The sequence below is a fragment of the Rattus norvegicus genome, chromosome 5, assembly GCF_021556685.1.
Source record: "Rattus norvegicus strain SHRSP/BbbUtx chromosome 5, alternate assembly SHRSP_T2T, whole genome shotgun sequence".
In the NCBI taxonomy this organism is placed as follows: domain Eukaryota; kingdom Metazoa; phylum Chordata; class Mammalia; order Rodentia; family Muridae; genus Rattus; species Rattus norvegicus.
In genome coordinates this window covers 171,587,142-171,609,808 of record NC_141538.1, presented here as the reverse complement: position 1 = coordinate 171,609,808, position 22,667 = coordinate 171,587,142, and the positions used below count along the sequence as shown (strand labels likewise).

The 22,667-nt window shown below is 55.4% G+C and overlaps 2 protein-coding genes across 5 annotated transcripts; both read right to left on the bottom strand.

The window, feature by feature from the left end:
- Nucleotides 1-1,153: 1,153 nt before the first annotated feature.
- On the bottom strand, nt 1,154-17,870 carry Pank4 (pantothenate kinase 4). 4 transcript variants are annotated; one of them, XR_015687489.1, is made up of 19 exons: nt 17,734-17,870; nt 12,952-13,034; nt 12,354-12,568; nt 11,954-12,137; nt 11,670-11,762; nt 11,132-11,285; nt 10,608-10,789; nt 9,998-10,079; nt 9,641-9,741; nt 7,370-7,525; nt 5,705-5,817; nt 5,410-5,497; nt 4,724-4,875; nt 3,900-3,955; nt 3,675-3,724; nt 3,077-3,147; nt 2,470-2,570; nt 2,268-2,336; nt 1,154-1,613 (listed from the first exon to the last, which is right to left on the bottom strand). XR_015687489.1 is itself a non-coding variant. In NM_133531.2 (19 exon segments), coding segments are annotated over 19 exon segments (2,322 nt in total). In that variant the 5' UTR covers nt 17,858-17,861; the 3' UTR covers nt 1,399.
- A 2,387-nt stretch (nt 17,871-20,257) lies between these two features.
- Nucleotides 20,258-21,025, bottom strand: Hes5 (hes family bHLH transcription factor 5). Its single transcript, NM_024383.1, is given in 3 exon segments — nt 20,258-20,577; nt 20,668-20,833; nt 20,920-21,025. Coding segments are annotated over 3 exon segments (501 nt in total). The 5' UTR covers nt 20,974-21,025; the 3' UTR covers nt 20,258-20,296.
- Nucleotides 21,026-22,667: the final 1,642 nt, after the last annotated feature.

The following is a 22,667-nucleotide window of genomic DNA, read 5'->3' as shown; positions in this document are numbered from 1 at the left end:
TCAGAGCCCTAGCACTTACCACCTTCTGCTCATCTCTTCCCTTCTGAGGGCCCCGCTCTTGTGACCCTGCCCAGGGTGGGCCTGTAGTCACCCTAAACCAAGGTTGAGGGTGGGAACTAGCTCTTCTTCCCAGTTTGGACAGTTCCAAAACCCAGCTATGCCTGCCTGCCTGGAATTCCAGAAAGGCAGAATGCCTACTCAACCAGGGAGGGCTTCCTCATCTGAGCTGAGGACCAGGGAGTATGCCCCAGTCTGCAGATGGGGACTTCTGGTATTAGATCCCTGGCATGGGGCCTACAGCTACCCAAGGTGATGACCTGAGGCCCCTAGGCTAGGCAGGAAGATGGGTAAGTGGGTCCTGGACTCTAAGACTGCTGCTTAGTGTGGTGCCTGCCGCGCCCCCTGGTGCCTATCTGTGTGAGGGCCAGGTTTCAATTCTACCTGTCTGTAGGCATTTCTTACTGGTGGTCCACTATGAAAGGTACACTACTGGGCGATAGGCATCTGGCTATGCCTCCAGGCTGACCATTAGGAGGGACCCAATTGAGCTGGTGTGGGACTCAGGCACCAAGAACAAAGCCCTATTGTGGGAACCCGGTCCCTGTGCAGTCCTATGAACCATGCCTACCTATGTGGTTCCACCACATTCTCAATGCATGGCTGTACGTGTATACACATCCATCCACACACAGCAGCTGAGGAAGGAACCTAGAAGCCTGGGTATACCTGAGGCATCTCACAGCACATAGCACAGATGCCAAGCCCTGGGGACTGGAATCAAAGCCACAGCAACAAAACCCAAGTAGGTTGCTGGGCTCTGCCCAGCAGCCTCCAAGAGCTCTTGAAGATCCTCCATGACAAAGCTCCCTGTCTTCCAGCTCTTGAAACAGGAGTGTTGTTTAGTAGCTCGTGCTGTCCCTAGGAACATCAGGGGTGGGGAGCTGGCTCAGCAGACAGACGTGCTGATGTTTGCTCCTTCTGAGTCAAGAAGGAGGGGTGAGAGAAAACACTGGAACCCAAGGACGGGATTGGAAGTTTAGCACTGACTAGCTCCGGAGGTGACTCGGAAAGTTAGCTGGAGCAGCCATGGTCCACCTGGAGCTGTGGGCATCTTCTCAACAGCAGAGAAAGCAGATCTGGCCTCTAGGAGACCTCCTGATGAATACATGTGTATTTATATATTTATATATATATGTATATATATATATATAAAAGCTTATTTAACAGTTAAATACATTCCAACACTAGTGTCCCACAGGACAAATGCTGGGTTGGCTGGTCCTGGTACACAGTCAGTCACAGAGGCATAGTATCAGTACTCCGGTGTGAACACAGGTTCCTTGAAGTAAATCACATTCCTGCCGAGGGACAGGCAGACACGTCTGGCAGAGCGGGTGTCTCACTTGGTGGGAACCTCATATTTAAAGATGACACTGAAGAGCTGGCCACCCAGACGCTCAGCCAGCCAGGCGTTCTTCACCACGGCCAGCTTGAGACTCTCACATCGCAGCAAAGCATGGTAGTTGGTGTGGACAGCACGGCCCATTCCCTCGATGACCACCAGGTCGGCACCACGCTCCCGCACCAGCACAGCCAGTCCCTTATCTAGGCGGCTTCAGGGAAGAAAGTGGCAAGGAGGTTGGGCAGGGGACCGCACTAAGCACACCTTGGTAGACACCAACATGTTTGTTCCCTTGGAGGTGGCGACAAGCGAGAACATGGGGCTGAGGCATATCCAGACCCAGACTCCCAGCAGTGGCCTCCCCCTACTGGTCAGGGCCTCCACTTCCAGCACCTCCTGTTTTCCTGATGCTCCATTTCTGACATTTCCTTTGTCTAGCACAGAGCATCTCTTTGCAGAAAGCACTGAAGCAAGATGGCTCCATGGCCTTAGGCCTCTTCTACCAAGTCTGATGACTTGAGTTTGGTCCATAGAACCCACATGGTAAAAGGCAAAACTGACGCCTGCAAGTTGTTGTCTGAGCTCTACACAAGCTGTGGCGCACGTGCGTGCGTGCGCGCGCGCACACGCACACACACACGCACACACACACACGCACGCACACAGAATAAATGATAAGTGAGTCAATGACTGCCTGTGGGATGGTGGGACAGCTCCCTGCTACAGGATAGTCCTGAGACCTGGAGCCTGGGTCAGTTGCCATCGGCCCTACAGGCCACAAGAAGAAGTGGCTACATATGTCATATTTAGGGCAAGCAGCAGATTTTGGTGCCTTGCAGAGCAGGAGGAAGGAAAGCTGGGTTACCTGAGATCTAGGCATGGGGAACTGGAACCGGTCTGCACCAGCAGTAGCCTGTCTTCTCTGAGTGCAGTGCTATAGAGAAGCATGTGGTCAGGGCCCAGTCAAGGCCCTGAGACACTGACCCTCCTCAGGAACCCTTTGCGTATCTCCCAGTACCTGTGAGGCCTACCCCCTTCCTGGCTCAACAGGGGTAGCCAGAACCTACCAGATGATGGGGTCCATGGCTGCAATGCGTTCTGCCACAATGAGAGACTCACTGTAGGTCACATCGTTCAGGGCAGGGCCTGAGTTGCATGCCAAGATGACCTATGTTGGGGGGAGGGAGTAGCAGCTCTTTAGAACCTGGGCTGTTACTATGTGGCCCAAACTCACCACAGTTGTCCCTGACAGGCTCCAAGCAGTGGCCAACTGCTGGGCAGCAGGGCCCCAGAGACTCTCATGGCTCTGTGGCTTCTGGGAGAAGCAGGGCTATGCTCAGAGGATGCTTTATCACCTCCCATCCATTCCATCCTCAGCCTGCCTCCTGGATTAGGGTAACCTCTCATGTAGTCCCAAGCTTCTGGTAAATGCCTTTCCAGGAAACAGGAACGGAGAACCCAGGCCTTAAGCTACAGCCCATACCCATCAGGCCCAGGTGCTCCCTGGCCTCACCTGCACTCACCTGCCACACCTGCCTCACCTGGCCTCACCTGCACTCACCTGCCACAAATGTAGGAGCTCTGACCACCGCCAGAAGCCCACAGCAACGCCAACCCCACCAAGAGCGGAGAAGCCCAGGGGAAGGGTCCCGCCCACCCAGCCTCTTCACTCACCTCTGTCCCTCTACAGAGTAGCTCCCTGACAAAGGGGAAGACTCCCAAAATGATGTCTATTCCACTGTTATCTGCGAAAATTAAGGCACATTTATGAGGGGGCCCCTGTAAGACAAAACCAGGACGTTCAGTTGGGAACAGGTGCATTCAAGCGTTTCACACTCCACCGTACTCTACTCCCCCAACTCCCTGTGGGGCTGAGTCCCGCCACAGGGTCCCAGAGCATGGGAGGTAACAGTTGGTCCCATGGCCAGATGATCCAGCCAGTGGTCATTGCAGGTCATGCAGGGGCTGGGGACATCATTTTGCCTGTGGTGCTGGGGATGGAACCCAGAACCTCATACACCAAGCAACTGTTCTTTTTATGAGTCACACCTGACCCTGGGGATGGGGATTTCTGACATTAGATTCTCAGCTGGTGGCTTCTAAGTTCCAAGTGGTGGGCTACAGGCTATACCTGTGTCCCAGGCCACTGTGAGTGTGTTGTGTGTGTTAGTTACGTCCATGTCACCCAATGCCTTTGGTGGCCACCCTCTTTGGCTAGGTCCAGACTCTGTGCTCCAACCCCCAAGGGCAGAAGCAGAGGTATCTTACATACCTTTAACCTCTGGAGCCACTTGGTGTAGGAATCCACCAGCCAGGGCCGTTCTGTGAGGAGACAGGAACTCTAGTCAGGGAAGCTGAGGTATAGTGTCAAGAGCTTGTTACAACAAGGCTCTCATCCTGAGTCCACACGGTTATGCAGCAACCAGGAACTGCCCCGTCCTGCTGCTTAACTTCTGCAGAGCCAGACAGAGCACCAAAGAGCCCATGGTGTCCATACCTTGCAATTTTCTCTTTGCTTCTTCAAACCCAAACTGGGGGTCCGATTCCAGGACGCTGTAGAAACGAGAAAATTGAAACAAAGCAAAAACCACAAGCGAAGCCCAACCTCACCATTCCTCCCCACCATGGCGAGTTATCTCCCCGCTGCACTGCGCTGGACTGGCCATACCTCCACTCAGTAGCCAGCGCTGCTCAAAGCAGAGCGCGCTGCTCAAGGAGCAAATCCTTTCAGTATAGTGTGACAGTTCACACCTGCCCAGAGCAGGGAGCTGGCTCCTGTACGACTTGCCACCACATCCTGGGGGCTGCACCTCAAGTGGGCAGCTGGATGAGGGTGAGCGGGAGAGTGAACAATCCTCTGCTATGGGCTCTGACATCAGTCAAACAGCATGGCCACCCGTGAGGCTCGGCTTCGGGTGAATCACCATGGAGACAGCGACTCTACAGTTGCTCCAGGAGAGGACCCTCAATGCTCCTAAGAAACACACTCGCTCGTCCAGGGTTCAGCGTGTGCCAGCACCTTGGTTACACCAGACACCAAATACCACCAATCCCTGCTGTATCTAGTGACTATGAACTTGGACTTTTACCCTGACAATGTCAGCCCTGTCCGGCAGCACAAAGCAACCTATGATATGTGGCTGCCCAGATCTCCGGCAGCACAGACCATGACTCTGTGCTTTCCCCATCACCGGTAAAGGAGGGCCAAACGATCCAGAACAAGTTGGCTCTGGGTCTAGACAGTCTGGTGGCAGAATGGCATACTTCTGTCACAAATAACCCGCTCTAAGCCACCTCAGAGGGAGAGGGACAGATACCTACTCAGACACAGCCTTGGCTCCCCAGTCAAAGACATTCCCAGCTAACAGCCCCTTCACCAGGGCCAGCTGCCGCTCCTCCCAGCCTAGTGAGTCCAGCGAGCGAGTCACGCTCTGAAAGCACTTTAGCGCGAGGCCGTTTTCTTTCTGCTTCACCTGTGGGAAAATCACACAAGCACTGGTTTATTGGTGCTCACTCTGAAGGTACCCTTTAGGGATGTCTGCAGGGCAGCAGATGACGGGGACTCACTGAAGACTGCAAACACTAACCAGGGAGAAGGGGACACTTGCTGTCATGTTCCCGAGAGGTGCTGCTCAGGGCTGCTGTATCAGGTTACTTACTGATGCAGGGCAGTCCTCAGATCTGCATGGTATTGGATGAAGCAGGGAGGCACATTAGTCCACAAGACTAAGTGGAGTCGGCGGGGCACAAGGAACGGAGCCCCAGAGGCCACTGTGCACGGGCAGGTGAGGAAGGGACAAGGTGGCTGACAGCAGGAAAAGAAGGGGCCCATGGCTCCTAGCCAGAGGGATGGAGGGGTGCTAATACATGGGGCTACAGTGACTGCACCCCAGCTCCTGGAGTAGGGCTGTGCACCGAAAACTAGCCAGTGTGAGCGCAGACCTCCTGAGGTTGGCACAAAATGTGACCGAGCCCTCTGTATCCTACTTGTAGCCTACACTGCTCACCTTGGAGTAGGGGTCTGGGAAGTTGAACTCATTCAAACAGTGCTCTCTTGTGTCCAACAGGCTGCGCACAGTCAGCGTCCCATAAGCACTGGGGACAAAACCAGGATGGAGTACGGCTGAAGCAGGCAGGTCTCACAGAGCCCAGGAAAGCCCAGTGAACCCTGCACACAGCCAGAAAAGACCATGCTGCATTGGGCTTCACCCTCCCGCCAGGCCAGTCAAGGTCCCTGTGCCAAGAAGGGAACCCTTTCTCAGTGGCCATAGGCAGGAGCTGCCCTGGGGTCACAGGACTCACAAGGGCTGGTGCCTCAGAGTCTGAAGTTTGCCCCAGTACTTCTGACGGAACTTCTCTGCCCTCTCAGCTGCATCCACGGATTCTGGCTGGCTGGCCACAGCTCGCTTCACCACCTGCCAACAGCAGGAGGTCAAATAAGCTGGGCCTGAGTCAGGAGCAGCAGGAGGTCGGGTGGGGCCCAAGGGCAGGCACAGGCTGGCAGGGCCTTGCCCAGCTGTACTGGGCACACCTGCACAGCTACAGCCACAGTAATGGAGAGCTGCCTGTCTGGTGCTTCAGCTTTCAGACACTGCCCTTGCCTAGCATCCTGCCGCTGCTTTGGACACAGAAAGAGACTGTGGGGGCTTTCTTGGAAGCTAAAAAGACCAGGGCTCTGATGTAACTCAAGGGGAGCTGCTTGGGATCCAGGGCTGTCCCTCCCTCCTTCATACCCAGATGTCTGACAGTTGGGAATTCCTGCTGTGGCCACAGCCTCTGAGCCTGCCCAACCTCAAGTTTGACTGCTGCAGCCTTAGCTGTCCCAACACCTCCCAGGAGCTGACACTACCACTGTACACAGTGCCAGCACAGGAAAGGTAGAAAACGCACAAGGAGGCGTATGGTTTGAATTTGAAGTGCTCCCACAAAAGCCCATGTTTTTGAATGCTTGGTCCCTGGTACAAGCAGGACTCAGAGGTGGGTCTTTGGAAAGTGATCTCTCTGCTGATGGACTCAAAATGTTAAGACTACTGTGAAGTAGAATATAGAAGGTGAGGCCTGGCTGAGGAAAAAGTCACGGGAGGGGGGGGGCGTTGTCCTGAGATAGGATCCTATATGTAGCCCTGGTTGGCGTTGAACTCCCTATGTAGACAAGACTGGCCTCAGACTCACTGAGATTTGCCTGCCTCTGCCTCCTGAGTACCGGAAGCAAAGGCGTGGGCTGCTGCCACCATCCTTGAAAGGTGACCTTGTTTTGGGCCCTTCCAATCTCTCCCTCTCTGCTCCTGGTTGGCACAAAGTGGGCAGCTTCGCTGTAGTGAGTCCTGCCTCTTCCTACTATTTCTGTCAGACTCTGACAGACATAGAAAAAAATGAACAAAGAAACAGCTCCACAAAGCAACATGCAATCCTATTCATGTCAGACCCACAACAGGCGCCTGGCCTGGTGGTACAGGCTGCTGTAATTCCAGCACTCAGCAGGCTGAAGCAGGAGGATCTTGAGTTTGAGGCAAGCCTGGGTTACATCCAGCCTGGGCTACAGAGTAAAACCCTTTCTCCAAAAAAGGCCAAAAGCAAGGAGGCCCCTGTGATGGCATGGCTGGGAAGATGTAAACAGAGAAGGTTCTGGCTGCTCTGAAGAGGCCGTGTCACTACGCCACGCCCTCACCCTACACAGGCTGAGACAGATATACGCTCTCCTTACTAAGACCACGTGACGGGGTTGGGGATTTAGCTCAGTGGTAGAGCACTTGCCTAGCAAGCGCAAGGCCCTGGGTTCGGTCCCCAGCTCCGAAAAAAAAAAGAAAAAAGAAAAAAAAAAGACCACATGACTTCTGGAAACTGTCCTTGCCCTCTTTGCCTTCTTTTCCCTGTTGACCCTCATAGGGATGGAGCCGGCTGAGCCCAGGAGCAGCCCGGGTGCTGGGAGACCACATGGTCTCCACTTGCTGTGTCTCGGAGCCTCACCCCATCCAGAGCCTCCTCAAAGCATGTGAGCCAGTACTGTCGGGCCAGAGCATCGTCAGTGAGGTCTACCGTGTCGGGCACATAGGAGGATGGGTCCAGGAGGAGGGGCAGGTTGACCAGGGGCCTCTCCAGGCGGTCCATTTCCAGCAGGTCAAACTAGGAGGACAAGAAGAAGTCAGCGGAAAGGCCACTGTCAGAAAGGTCACAATGCTGATGATGTAAGCTCGGCTTTCAACATGAATGGAAGAGCTCCACCTGTCTTACAGCCTCCAGTCAGGTTTCCTGAATTCAGCCTCTGGCTTTGCTGAGGAGTGGGTCTACTCTTAAAAGCTTCAGATTGGTGCCCCCTGAACCACCATTGCCCCTTCACTGTCCCCTTAATCCCATAGCAGCCTGCAGTTCCTAAGCTGGCCCTGGCTGTTCGGCCAGACATCAGCTAATGCTGCACTCCCACCCCACCCCAACTCCGGCACTGAACTTGAGCTCTATCTCCGGTTCTAACAGTGCTGGGCTCCAGTGCTAAGTGCCCAGCAGCCCTCTGGCTCTCAGCCTCATCTGCGTGAGTTCTGGCAGACTCATGGCTGGGACATGCCCTGGCCTCTGTCCTGTCCAGCACCACAGGGCTCTTCCTCATACACTGGCCCTGAGACACAATCAGGGAGGCCGGATAGTAAGGCGACCATGTGTGCCGCAGAAGCCACTGGTGCCAAGCCCACGAGGGTTCTGGAGCCATCCTTGCCCTGCTGGCACTTTCTATTTTAAGTTGAGAGGGGCTGAAACAGCATGTGCACAGCAGTGAGGTGAGCCATGCTGTCTGTGCCCAGCAGCAGCTCTCGGCCCAGAGAAGCATGACCTCTGCTCCAAGGCCACCTCTTTTTGACTTCAAGAGTCTACCAGCCACACCACACTCCTGAACTCAAGCCCCTTCAGCCAGGGGATTTCAACTGCAATAACTGAACATGAACTCTGGGTCTAGACTCACGGACTGGACAGAGCTACAGGGGCAAATTCTTGCAAACCCTGGGAACGCATACATGTGGGCAAGGCTAGCAAGAAAAGTTCTGAGAAACTCCCAAGCTGACCAGAAATGGGCAGGGGTTACCTACACTAACTACTGAGCACCCCAGCCTCAGTGCCCTCTGTGCATGAGACAACGTAGCTTCACGTCACCAGTTACTGCGCTACCAAGTTTCCCACTCGGCAGGTCTTGCCACTGTCAGGGTCTCGGCTGGCTTTCCTGCAGAGATTTTCAGCCTCTCAGCTCTGTCTCTCTTGGCAATATTCTCCTCAAATGACGGCTCAGCACCTGCATGCCAGCTATGTCTCCTGACACATTATTCCAGCACAGGCTCTGCAGGCCCCAAGGTGTGGGGCAGGGCTGAGCAGGCGCCACTCACCCTCATGCGTTCTGAGGGAGGCATGAGCCACCTTTTATTATGGGCTTGCTCTTGTCTCCCTTCATTTAGGGATCCATGTGGTGGGCCTCAGCAGAGCCTCTTGATGAATTAAAAAACAAGGTGGGAAGATGCCCATTTCAGAGCAGCCATTCCAGCCTGGGCTGGCCACAGACAAATGCCCAGGGGGGCGGGGGTGGGGGCGGGGTATGTGGAGGGCTCTCACTGCAGAGGCCCCGGGCTCACTACCAAGGGATGCTGGGTCCACCACAGTGCCAGAAACCTTGTCTGAGGGCGGTGACCTACTTCCTGCTCCTAGTAGCTGCCTCTACCCTAGACGTATATGGTGTCTGAGTTACGAAAGCTCCGTGACCTACTGTCAGGCGGCCAAACAGCTGGCATTATGGTTGCCTCACCACAGTGGCATCTGATCTCACAGCCTGGCAGGGGCCCTCATCAAGAGGGCTCTAACAAGGCCTGTGCTAAGGAGTCTCCCAACCCACCAGCTCTGCAGTACTCAGCCTGCCTCTGGCCAGGTGAGCACAATGTCTGCAGTCAGGGTGGGTTTCACTCTATGTGGAGACGTGGAGAATGGTCTACAGCATCTGGGGAGAGCAGACATCCCAGGAGCTCAGACAAGGGCAGGCCTGCTCTTCGCCTCGCTGCAAACATCATGCTTGCACGCGCACGCAGCAGCTGCCAGCTCGGTGCTCTGCACAGAACACCAGGCCTCTCAGGCTCCCGAGGGCTCTAGAAGCCCCTGTGCCTCCTGCCCTCAAGTCTAACTTGACATCAACATAAAAGCAGCCTGTGTGGTGAGAGGCCACAGTGGAGACGGCTGGGCAGGCTGCTCCGTCTGGAAAGGCCTGCTACTCACTGTGCCGCTCCTTGCCCGCTGTGTCGGGCACAGCTCCGGCGCCGTGCTCATCAGCCCGGAGCTGGCCGCGTAGTTCTCACCCCAGCTGTACTGGTTAGGATCTGGAAAAACGAGAAGCCGGTCACCGTGTCAGCCTCGCCCTTGATCCAAAGGGGAAAGTAGAGGAGGAAAAGGGATAAAATCACTGGTCTATTTACACGCTGTGGATTACCCCTTTCTGTGGCTTCCTCGAGCCTCATGTCCCACCCCCTGGTCCCCGCTCTCCCACCCAGATGCCCAGCCAGGGGCACAGGCCACGCCCTGCGCAGGCCACATCCTACGCAGCCAGCCACGGCTCACTGCGGTGACTCTACTCACTATCTTGCTCGGCTCCTTTCAAAAATGCCCCGATGGCTCCCAGGTAGCCTTCATGTCTCAGGAAGAGTGCCTGGACTTCACCCTGCCCCAGCCCAAGCCCACAGATAACGGTTGGTCAGTGTCCAGTCAGATCCACTGTGGACCCCCACACAGTGCACCAGCTTCAAGGCTGCCTGAGAGATTTCCTGCAGACAGATGGTACCTTGCCACAGGCTAGCCACGGGGAAGAGACCCCCACAGGCCGCCCTGAGCTTGCTCCTGCCTGTTCCTGAGCACCAGTCTGTGGCCCAGATACCCCAGTCCCACGTGAGGCCCCTCACTAAAGGGTAGTCCAACAGGCTTACACTCAATGCACAGACTGCCCAACTGGCCAGGAAGAAGGTGCAGCTGACCGGGTCTGGGTGGGTGGGAGGTCTGTGGGGACTTATCTTCCCAAGGAACTGTAACTGTGCCACAGCCCAGAGCACTGCACGTGGCCCTTATGTATGAAATGAGTTCTGATCACCATGTTGCCATTTTGGGAGACTTTCCGGGGTACGGACGGTGGGTGGGACAACCAGGATGAGCTGAGCCCACACCAGTACAGGGACAGGATGTTGGCTGCAGTCACCTTAGAGAAGAAGTTAATGCTGTAGGTGATGGTGCGCATGGTCACAGGGTGACCCCGGATGAAGAAACCCCCAAAGTAGACCCTGTCTAGGCCATGAAGCTTGGCGTAGAGACAGGCGAGCTGTCCAATGTCATTGCTGATCATGTGCAGCAGGCTCTTGGCCATGTCTTCTTTGGAGAACTCTGAGAGGGGATGAAAACAGAACCCAGGGCGTGAGGTCAGTGTCACCAGGTAACAGACAGCCCTGGGAGGGAGGTGAGGCCAGACCCTGGATGAATGAGGCTTCATTTTCAAGAGAAAACAAATATTCTAACTGCTTTTCCTAGCTTGTATTTTTCTGGAGACAGAGGATGAGGTAGCCATCTGGCAATATTCTAATTAGCTAGAGCAGGATTCTGGGAAGGTGAGCCCTGGAGGCCCAACAAGAACTGTCTCAGGGGGACCTGTGAGATTTGTCTCCACACCAGCGGGCATTGAAGCAGGCTACAGCTGGGTCGCTGTGAAGGGCAGCTCCTGGCAGGTACCTCTGTCAGCAGTGGCTGACTTCCCAAAACTGCTTGCGATGAGATTGCCGCTCAGCCCCAGGGTCTGGTGGGCCCCTCCATAGATGTCTTGTACCAGCATGTCAACATTGGCGTGCCGGCCTCTGGAAGCCAGCTGCAGCAGCTCATCAAACTTCTGTGGAGGCAGAGCAGAGCAGGGTGGAGCAGGGGAGTGAGGGCCTAGCAGCTGGGGGACGCCCACCACCCTGGACAGCAAAGAGCTGGCACAGTCAGATGTGAATGCCCTCCCTCAGCGCATGGGGCAAGCTGGAGGCTCGGCCACTGAGCTGGCACAGTCAGATGTGAATGCCCTCCCTCAGCGCATGGGGCAAGCTGGAGGCTCGGCCACTGAGCTGGCAGAGCTCGGGCAGCTCAAAGCCCTTGTCCCTCAGAGTGGAAACAGCTTAGTCACAGGGATCCGAGACCTTACTAGAGCCAGGACAGAGGCTTGGGAGTGGCTCCTGCAGACATGTGCCAAGGACCTCCTAAGGGCCACAGGGTGGACCTTCTGCAGGAATACCTTTGTTTTGGTGAGCAGAGCCCCAAGCCCCCAGAAGGTGCCTCCTCCAATGGAGCTCCCACCAATCCACTCGAACCGGTCCTCTGTCTCCACCTGAGGAAAAGGAGGGCACGCACTGGGCTGCAGTCCACACAGGCTGCTAGGATGCTGGGGTCAGGGTTATGAACCCTGGGTGGCACCAACGCAAATGGCAGGTGCTCCCACCACCCAATGACAGCTCTACGAAGGATCAAACCTGTGTCCAGCACTCACACACAGCCGGCAGGCGTTCAGTGGACTCTCACCTTCACGATGGAGACTCCAGAGCCAATGTTGACTAGGAGGTAGGGGAAGATGTTCGGGTGATTTGTCTGAAACCGAAACTCTGGGTCTGAGTCTTTCTGGTACATGAAGGCCTCATGTGGGATGTTCTTCAGCACGAAGTTGCACCCCTTAATCAAGCAGGTCATCACATCCTCTTTGTCCACCCTGGAAATGAAGGAGCCAAGTCACAAGAGTGGACCATGGTGCCCTTGCCAGGAGGCAGCACACAGCAGCCAGGCTGTGCTCACGAAGTCCCTGGCATGGTTTGCAGCCGGCAAGGCCACCAAGGCAGCACCCGCACATAGCACCAGAGTCGGGATGGATGTTCGTTCGGGGGCCCCTCACCACACTGCACGCACCACGGGTAAGGTCCCTACTCACTTCAGACGCAGCTTCTCCTCGATGAGGTCCTTGAACTTGTAGGCTCCACCCCCTGTGGCCTGGATGACCTTGGTCTCAGTGTTGACAAGGTGGTCTCTGATAAAGTCCAGGCAGGCTTCCATGTAGGTGTTCTCAAACTTGATGAAATGCAGACGAGCTGTGATCTCCTCCTGAACTGAGATCTCATAGGGCGGCTCATGGTCCTGTTCTGCGTCCTGGAAAGAGTTGAGAAGTCTTCAGGAGGCAAGGATAGCCCTCAGCACCCTGCCCCAGCACATTAGGCATTCACTCAACTGTGATACACAAAATACCTGACGTTAGCTTGGGCCAAGGCACAGACAGCAGAGAGAGGAAAGAGGCCTGCTTACCCTCGGACAAGGAGCAGGGGAAGGGGAGGCATTCTCACAAAGGGTAGGACAGGACACCTCACAAGGAGTCAGAGAAGAGCAATCAACTCCTGGACCACAGTGTTAACAAATGTAAACAGCAGGGGACAACAAACAAAAATGACAATATGAAGTCAAAGGCTGGCAGGAAGCAGCCACCCTGTCCAGCTCCACTGATGCACTTGTCTACCTACCCACCATGAGGGGCTTACCTTTCCTGGGTGGTCAAAAGACCTCACTTTGGCCACTTTGTGCTGTACTGTGGAATAGTATGCCAACTTGGTCAGTGATCCACCTACAAGGAGAAGACAAAAACCACGCAAATTAGGGTTGGGGATTTGGCTCAGTGATAGAGCGCTTGCCTAGCAAGCGCAAGGCCCTGGGTTCGGTCCCCAGCTCTGAAAAAAAGAAAAGAAAAAAAAAAAAACACGCAAATTTCAGTGCAAAGAAGACCCTGAGATCCACCTCCTTCCTCTAAGCTCTGGGACACACACACACACACACACACACACACACACACACACACACACACACACACGACTCTGATGTTTCAATGGCCTCTTCCTTCAACACTCGAGTCTTGTGGATAAGGTGCTTAGTGCTTCGTGAACTTCAGGTCAGAGATGAGAGGAGAGGGCACCAATCACCTCGGGAACGTTTTCTCTTTAAAGGTCCTGTGCCCCCTCAGGTTCTCTAATCTGAGTTTAAGGCTCTCCTCCCCACGCTCACAAAGCCCCAAAGCAGAGACAGAGCCATTCTGCCTCAGAGTGCACTTGGTTGTCGACGGCTTTAAAAAAAATTTAGTTTTCAAGAGCTGGGGAGAGGCTCTGTTGATTAGCCTTGCCACCATGAGGGGCTGAGTTCAGATGCCCAGAACCCACAGGATGGTGGTTATGCGCTTATAATCCCAGCAGTCACAAAATGGGAGGAAACAACAGATACCAAGGGCTCGTTGGCCAGCTAGAGATAAAAAGGGAAAAGGTCTGAGGAAGAGCCTGAGGTGGGCCTCTGACCACCCCTCTCTACACACTCAGCTCCAAAGTCAGATCTGTAATCCCAGCTAACTGGGAGTCAGGAGGCAGAGGCATCATAAGTTCAAGGCCAGCCCAGGCAGCTTAGTGAGATCCCGTCTCACAATAAACCATAAAGAGTAGGCTGAGGGCAGGGGACACGATGAAGTGTGGTCTACTGGACATGGAATGTTTCCTTCCAGTCATAGAAAGAATGGCCTCATGCCATTCGCAGGAAGAGGGAAACAAGTGGAGGTAATTCGGTGAACTGGGCCAGACTCAGAGAGGCAAATGCATATCCCTCTTATTTGTGCTTCCTGGATTTTATACTGGCCTGTAAAACTATGTGTGTGTGTGTGTGTGTGTGTGTGCGACAGGAGAGAAGGAACACGTCTATGGGGACAAAATGAGAGGAGGGAGGGGCACAAGCAGGAACACGAGGAGAAATATCCCCGGCATACGAGATACACATATGAGGAGTTAAAAAACACTGCAAAGAGAGGGCTGGAGTGCAGCTCGGTGGCAGACGAGTGTCTGCACATGCGGGTCTCAGCTAAGCAAACCCGTCCACACCTGACCTCTCATTAACAGATCAGGGTGGGTAACACACAGCATCTTTGAGACGCACAGGGTCATCGGGGAGGGCTTACCTAAGGGGATTAGGGTCAGGAGCGGCCCCAGCCTTCAGAACTCTGAGCTGAAGGAGCAGCCCAAACCCCACAAGGGAGTGTAAGTCAACAGCTTTCACGGGCCCCAGTCTCTGCTGTTTGTTGTTTTTAAAGATTTCATTTCTAGATCTTTTTAAATTTTTTTTTTTGAGGTTTTATTTTTATCTCAGTGCATGGATATCTTGCCTAGATAAATGCCTGACCTCCATGTCCACACAGTGCCTGAGGAGGCCAGAAGAGGGCGTTGGTTCCCCTTGTAAAAGGAGCTACAGGTGTTTGTTGGCCACCACACAGATGCTGGAAATCGAATGAGAGTCCTCTTAAAGAATGGTCGGTGTTTTTTACTGCTTATCCATTTCCTTCAGTTTGTGAGGCAGGGTCTGCTAATGTACACCGAGCTGCCCCGAACCTATGGAGCTCCATTTGCTTCTGCATCCCAAGTGGTGGGACTCAAGGTATGCGCCAATTGCCACACCTGGAGTCAGGTAGGCTCTGGACATCTTCACAGAACCCTGTCACCCATGGAATACTGCAGGGTGCCAGCTTCTGGGCTCCAGAAAAAAAGCACAAGTCCTCTGTCCACTTGAGCCACACACTCCAGGGAGAGTTGCTCAGAGTTGCCCAGAGTTGCAGAGGAGGGAAGTGCCAAGGACAAGCCCCTGCAGAAAAGACACCTTCCAGTTTGTAGTAACAACTGCAGATTCACGGGACCCCGGGTGACACGTGGGGAAAATGGGGATGTCCACACCCCACTGCGGCCACATCTCTCAGGGGCATGACCAGGCGAGGGCTTCTCAGTGGCAAAGTAAACTGTTAGGTTATCGGCAAGTGTTGGCTTTGAAGAGATACTAAGGAACTACAGGAGAGACAGATACTCAAATTTACAGACATTTGGGAACCAGGGCGCCTAGAGGCTGGAGATCTCCCCTCAGTGAAACTGTCACAAGGCAGTGTGTCCTGTTGGAGCAGCGCACAGAGAGGCCCATTTTTGGTTTAGTGAGTGTATCATGAGCTTAATCTCATGCCTGGCCATAGTCCTAAGCCTCCTGATCTCTCTTTCCTGCCCCCAATCCCAGCCTGTCCTCTGGCTTGTCTCATTCTAAATGCTTGTATAACCCCCTCTGAGGATGCATTGTTTCCTAAAAGACAAGACTGTGCAAACGGACAGAGATGTATTTTAAGCAATTCATCGGAAACCACAGGAAAGCCATTGAGATGGGTCAGGGTGTAATGGTGCTTGCTGTCTGGAGTTTGATTCCCCAGGACCCACATGGTGGAAGGAGAAAAATCCCACCAAGTTGTTCCCTGACTTTCCCATGTACCCCCCCCCCTCCCCGCACCAGGAAGGGCAGGCTAGCCTCCTCACGTTTATGACCCCTGAGTCTCTTCCTGCCTGTGTGCCCTTCCTACTGCCTGGGTTTCCAGAAGTGTCAACCCAGCTGACATCAGTGTCCCCATCCAAGAAAGGAAAAGGGCTCGCCAAGAACACAGAACAGCTGAGGCTTCCTGGATCCAGGGACACAGTGAGGAGAGAGGAAACAGGAGAAGTCTGTTTTTAAACAACACTTGGACGAGCATGTTTCGTAGGTGCCTGAGTTGTCAACCCCATCCCGAGCTGGGATCTCCCATCGGTTGCAGGAAAAGGGGGTGGGTGTGGGGGGAGAAAGAATGAACAAAAGAAAAGAGGTCTGTTCTCAGGAACGCATGTCCTTCCAGGCTCAGATCCAGGACCCAGCAAAACCCAACACTGAACATTCCCTGCAGTGAACATCTCCTGCAATGTCCTTCAGTCAAGGTAGCCCGTGTCTGACCTCAGGGCTTTCAGCTTGAGGGCACGCCTCCACTACAGCTCATACTTTACGGCTGTTGGTTAGATGGTCTCTGGGTGCCACCCAGATTATCCGAGGTGGGCCCTATTTTCTCAACTGCCTGGTGATGTTTTAAATTCATTTCCAACTGCTTTCCAGACATATTTAATTTTGCCTCCTTCCCAACGAAGTGTAAGACCACAGGGCAAAGCACAAAACCTAGCCCTGGAGTGAAGGTCTCAGAATCCTGGGACAGCTGCCTTGGGGCCTTTGGAGAGGTCTGGTTTGTGGACAGTCCCCTCTGCTGGGGCTGCAAGCTCATCACTTCTAGCCCAATATACAGCCAGTCACCAATTTATCTCAGGTGTTATTAGAATCTTGGCTGGTGCCTACTCCCCCATCACCCTCCTAAGCCCTTGATAAAGTTGGAGCACAGGCCAGGCCAGCAGGCCAGCTTTGCTTTCTCATCCACATCTCATTCCTCCCAAGAAAGAGCACGTTAGAGAAACAACCCAAAAGCAAGAGGGCAGGGAACATATTCAATATTCCAGAAGTAAAGAGAATCTTCACAGTCTCTTAACAACTCAGGCTTTTCAAGGAGGCTAAGCGCCAGCAGCACACCCATTCATTCATAGAGTTAAGTCCAAGACAGCGGATGTTGCCTGGCTGTGTGGGGCCTCGCTGACCACGCTGGCATCAAGCGGCACACGGGTAAATGCCTGCAAGCAGTTGGGTGCAAAGCTCTCCAACAACAGGAAGCAGAGCAGAGTGCTTGGGGGTGGGACTAGGGGGGACGCTTAGCCGGCTCCCATCCTGGATTTGCTATCTACGAATCGAAAGACCCCGGAGAAAGCTAGCCTTCTTCAGTGCCTTGGTCTCCACATCTGCACACCAGCACGTTGACAGAACCTCCCCGAGGACTTGTTAGTGGGCAGCCCAATGTGGGAAGGAGACCTTAGGTGGGCCTGTAGAGGAACGGCAGGGAAGTGAACCACCAGACAGACACCCAGGAGGCAGCGGCCTTTGGAAAGGTAGTGCAGGAGCCCAAAGCCACGGACCATGCTGGGAGCTTTATACCCAGCGTTCGCGGCAAGTGTCCAGGCCCCACCTCTCCATAGCAGTCTGTGAAGCTGGAGCTCCGGCGGACTGCGCCGCCCGGCCAAGGCCAACCCCATCCCAGGGGATTCTGAGCAGACCAAGACCCTCGAGGCCACCCGCCCCGCCCGTCCCTCCACCGAGCCCTCACGATCCACCCGCACTGCGCGGACTACGAGGCCCGACGTGCCCCGCTCCAACCGCGCAGCGCCTACCGGGAGCTGGAGTCCGACCGCCGGCTCGATCCTGCACCTAGACGCTGCACACACACTATCAGTCCCAAGAGGCTGTGCGGCGACCCGTGAGGCTGTGCGCATGGCCCGCACCCCCGCCCTTCGTCCTTCCCGCCGCCCCCGCTGGCCTCCCGTGCCCACTGCTCTGGCCACCCTCTCGAGTACCGGGTCCGTGTCTACCTATATCAATGGCGAAGCGCTTGGCGTTCTCCAGGTTTCGGAAGATCTCGTCGGGGGGCAGCGTGATGCTCTTGTCCAGACTGTCCCCGCCGCTCCCGCCGCCACTCGCTCCACGCTCCGCCATTTTGAAAGTGCCCGGCCAGCCTCATCAGCCATGGAAATATATGCGCATATAATTGACTGCTAAACGACCGCGTGCATAAATTATGCTAATGATCTCCGCCCCCTCCGCCTGTGCGAGAGGCCGGGCCACCGGACCATCCTATACAAATGTCCTAGGGACCAGAACTGCGGAAGAGAGGGCCGTTATTCTCCAAACTACCAATATCAAGCTTCTGGAATATTATTTCACTGAGCTGGCTAGATGCTAAGTTGGGTTGAGCTTGGCGATCCTGCTTTCAGATCTCCTGCTGTGAGGTTGACCCTGCAAGCTGCTGTGGTTTCTGCTAGGGTCACCCCATCATCCTGGTTTCCCAAGGACGCGTGACCTTCAGTGCTAAAACTCCCATGTAAACTGGAGTAGTTTTAAGGACTCTACTCTCGAGGAGTGCCCAGCTATAGGGAAGGGATATGGGATAGAGACATGTGTCTGAAACTGGGAAGATCGGCACTTCAATGACAATCTGCAGAAAGTGTGTGTGTGTGGGGGGTGCCTGGAAGAGGGGGCAGGGTTTCAAAGTGGAGGTGATCTGCAGTGCCTGTTGACTTAGGTCCCTTGAGAGAGAGCACTGTGTCCTCCAAGAGGCCCTTCTCGTAACTTAATATCTTGCTCTCAGGTTCTGTCTGCAGGCTGACACTGACTGACTTGCCCGGTTCCTGGAGCACAGGTTTGAGGCGATGTACAGGCTCAGTCACCATATATCTAGATTGATTCAGGGAGGAGGAAGCTTTGTATGTGCATACCAACAGAGTGGACATATTCTGGATGGGAGAGCCTGCTCCAGGGTGGCAGGGCTCCTGAGAGTGAGGCGACCCAGCAGCTTCAGGCCTGTGTTTAGAAGGACACTCCACAAGGACAGTGGCCTCCTTCCCTGTTCATAGATGCTCTGCTGCTCCTGTGGTAAGCTAAATGAATGCGGATGAGGCTGTCTGTCCTTGCTTGCTATGTGTGGGCCTCAGCAGGGTCCTCAGGTGGTCACTGGCAGAGTAGATAGAAAGGAATAAGGGGGTGGGGTGGGAAAGGTTAGAGTCAGGGCAGGGGCCACATCTGTGGCTTTGTCACTCAGAAGACATGTAGACACACCCAGATCCTCCCCACTCTTTGCTCCGTGGGTTTTGCCTTTGGGACACCTGGAAGCTGTGAACTTGACCGACCTGCTATAGCCTACCTTAAAGCAGACAGACAGCCTGTCTCAGACAATGGACCATACCTACCAGGTTCATGGCTGAATGGAATGGGTCGGCCCTGGCCCTAGTCACCTTGTGGGAGGGAGGGTGTTTATGAAATAGCTAAGCAGGTACACTAAGGGAAGCGGGAGCTGGACCAGATACTCTCTCAGGTTTGGCACAGCCGAGCCTCTTGCTGCAGCAAGAGATCCACCTAGGCCTTCAGCTTCCTCTCAGTGCACAGAGCAGAGGGTCTGCAGTTGTTAGGATCCCGTCCCCGACCCCCTCCTGGGAGCTAGTGGGAACCGCAGCAGCTACCCAGGTCTTGTTCACAGTGAGAGCATCAACAGCTCTATATGCTCCTCCTGCCCTCTCTTTTTCTCTGTCAGAGGACCACCAGCAAGCACCCGTCCTGATCCCGGTTTGGAAACATGGTAGATCCCACTGTTCCACCTCCATTTACGAGGGAGGCAGGCCACCCCTGTGGCTGCCAAGGACAGACATGCACAGAGAGGCACAGACATGGCATAGGGCTTGATATTTTATTAGAAGCCTTCAGAACAGCTTGTGTTCTCCCACATAACCAAGAGTTCAAATTCTAAGTACAAAATTGTGCCCACACGCACCCTCCCATACAAAGGAATCCTTTGAGGATCGTCGTGGAGACCCCACCCTCCCAGACAGCCCACTGTGAGCGCGCACCAGACAGCCAAGGCCATGTGGACCTTAAGGTGAGGTCCCAGGGGTCCTACACCCACGCAGGCTGAGTGCTTTCCTCTGAGGAAACACCTGCAGTTCCGCCTTCACAAAAGGCAAATGTGCCCAGGGCACAGCCCGCCCGCAGGGCGCTTGCCCAGCAGTCACGGGCCCTGAAGAAAGTCCTCTACTCTATGGGCTGGGGTGAGCCAACCAACCCCCAACTCTACAAATATCATAGAACACCCGGTGGAAACCGACCGGGAACTTCGCAGAAGTCACTTGCTGAAATGCAAACACAAAACAACCCCATGGGGTCGGACAGGCGGCAGAGGGTGGACCCTGATTATCCCCAAATGACAACTCTGCACGCACATTCTCTAAGAATGACCCCCCTTGCTGGCCAGCCAGCCTGGGGAGGGAGCCTTCGGAAGAAGGTTGCGGCCAACCTGGGGCTGAAACGCGGCTGGGGAATGTCTTCCCACATCGAGAGGAACGAGCTGGTCCTCTGGTCAGCTCCAGGCACCCGTCGGCCGCTGGGTCACCAGGGCCGCCAGAGGCCGCAGGCAGATTGGCGCGAGGTGGAGACGGAGGCGGCGGCCTTAGTGGAGGAGCGCGCCGGCTGGGGCGCAGCGCCGGGCGTCGGGGTCTCCTTGACAGGCGCGGCGGGAGCTGGGGGCCGCTGGAAGTGGTAAAGCAGCTTCATCTGCGTGTCGCTGGCTGCATGCAGGGTCAGGAACTGCACCGCCTCCTGCAGGCACCACGAGTAACCCTCGCTGTAGTCCTGGTGCAGGCTCTTGGGGCCGGCGGCCGCGGCGAAGGCTGTGGGGAGACCGAGCGGCATGAGTGGGGCGCGCGCGGTGGGAGCCACACCGGTGGGGAGCAGGACACGGGCGCAGGCGCCTAGCTCACCTTTGCTGTGCTTCAGGTAGCTGACGGCCATCTCCAGGATGTCGGCCTTCTCCAGTTTGGAGTTGGGCTGGTGCCGCGCGAACTCCTGCTCCAGCAGCAGTTTCAGCTGCTCAATGCTGCTGTTGATGCGGTCCCGACGCATCTTCTCCACCACCGGCTTCCGCAGCTGCGGGAGGAGATGCGTCAGGTGGGCGGCGGACGCCGGAGGCCCCGGGGGAACGGGACGGCGTGCGCCGGGCGAGTGGCACTTACTCGGTTTTTCTCCTTGGGACTGAGCATCTCCACCGCCACGGTACTTGGGGCCATGCCTGGAGCTCTGGAGGCGATTGGCGAGCGGAGCGGAGCGAGCAGAGCCAGGCGTCCCGGGCTGGCGCGGCCCGAACCCCCTCACGCCAGCCTTATATAGGCGCGGGCAGCGGCCCGGCGCCTGGGGTCCGGGCGCCGCGGCCGTTCCCACACTCAGCGGCCAATGGCGGCGCCGGCCGCACAAAGGCGCCGGCCCATTAGCGCACGCTAAATTGCCTGTGAATTGGCGCGGGCACAATGGTCGCTCCCCGAGGAGCAGGTGGGCCGCGCGGCACAATGTCCGGGCTGTGGGAACGCGCTCGCCCTCATTAGCATCCCGGGGCCTGATGCTGAGAGCCCCGCGCCTCAATATGCTGCCTTTTCCCAGGCCGCGGGGAGGTGGGGAGGGCAGGAAGGAGTGCTCCCCCCTTCTCTCCCTTCTTCCCTTCCACTCCCCAGAGGCTCCCCACCGCTGGCTGGCAGAGGCCACAGGCGCAGAGAAATGGGAGTTTTACAATGAACAGACAGCGGCTTCCAGAGGAGTGGGCACCCTCCCCAGCTGGGACCTGTTGCCCACAGGCACAGTGGGTTAAAGCGGGCCACACTCTCTCAAACAGATGCTGCCTTCGTGCCATTCACAGGTACAGGATGAGAGAGGGACAACGGTGTTTAGGATTTAGGACTCAGGCGCTTTATTGCCAGTTCCCCAAACTGTCACTTGGGAGGAGTGACTTCTCCACAGCTAGAAATGTCTAGGTGTTAACTTAAGTGTGGAGCCTGCCAGGCATACTTCCAGGCTAGCTGAATCTGCTGGATAGCGCCTGCTAGCATGAAGCCCGCAGGAACCCCCGGCACCCACAGGATATCTAGACTGCTCTCCAGTCACCAGGTGTCACAACGCATCTCTGAAACAGGAGGACCATGCTGTCTGTGGCTTCTAGGAAACCTTGGCTGCCCTTAACTCCTCTCATGGCAAAACTCCTGCCCTCCCCGCCCCCACCCCCGTGTGTGTGTGTGTGTGTGTGTGTGTGTGTGTGTGTGTGTGTTTTTTCCGGTTTCACTCAGCATTTTGTGTGTGGGGGGGTATAAGGTGGCAGACCTGAGAAGAAGACCCCATGTGAATGCTGTGCTGGCCTGGATGGGCCCCTTTGGAAGAACGGGTAACTGTGGTGCCTAGCCAGCTGACCCTACCTAGAGGATGGCCGTGTGAGAGTGTCCCTCCACCTGGAACCCATACTATTTCCCCAATATTCTGCAGGGGCTGAGGGAGGAGATGAGGCCTGTGCTTCCTCCTAGGAGCAGCCTAAGACCTAGCCAGGTCCAAAACAGGAGGCTGGTGTCAGAGAACAGTACCCAGTGCAGAATGAAACAAAGGTTCTCTGGATGGATATCAGCCATGTCTGAGCTCAGGAACCAAAGGGCCTTCATAGTGCCCTCCCCTCCTGCTATGGTAGTGACCCACTGCTGTAAGCGGTCTATTCACCAGGCCTCGCTCCAGAAGCTCTTAGCACAAGGGGTTGTTGGGTTATCATGGAAGGAAGCATCTGAGACAAGAGGGGAAGGCTTGGCTTTGAGGCACCCTGTGATGGTCTGTCCGATGCAGGATATAGATACAGAATTCACCTCCCCTAGACCCTGAGCTCCCCGCACCCACCCCAACCCACTCCCTGAGCTCCTCTCTGAGGGGTTGTTTGGTGTTGAAGGGCAGAGGTACT

Coding starts and splice junctions, on each gene's coding strand:
- Pank4 (XM_087660213.1), bottom strand. CDS start 17,857: ATGGCGGAGCGTGGAGCGAGTGGCGGCGGGAGCGGCGGGGACAGTCTG. Junction 11,763..11,953: donor CTGGAGTCTCCATCGTGAAG/GTGAGAGTCCAC, acceptor CCTTTTCCTCAG/GTGGAGACAGAGGACCGGTT. Junction 7,526..9,640: donor AGCGGGCAAGGAGCGGCACA/GTGAGTAGCAGG, acceptor TTGTCCTCCTAG/TTTGACCTGCTGGAAATGGA.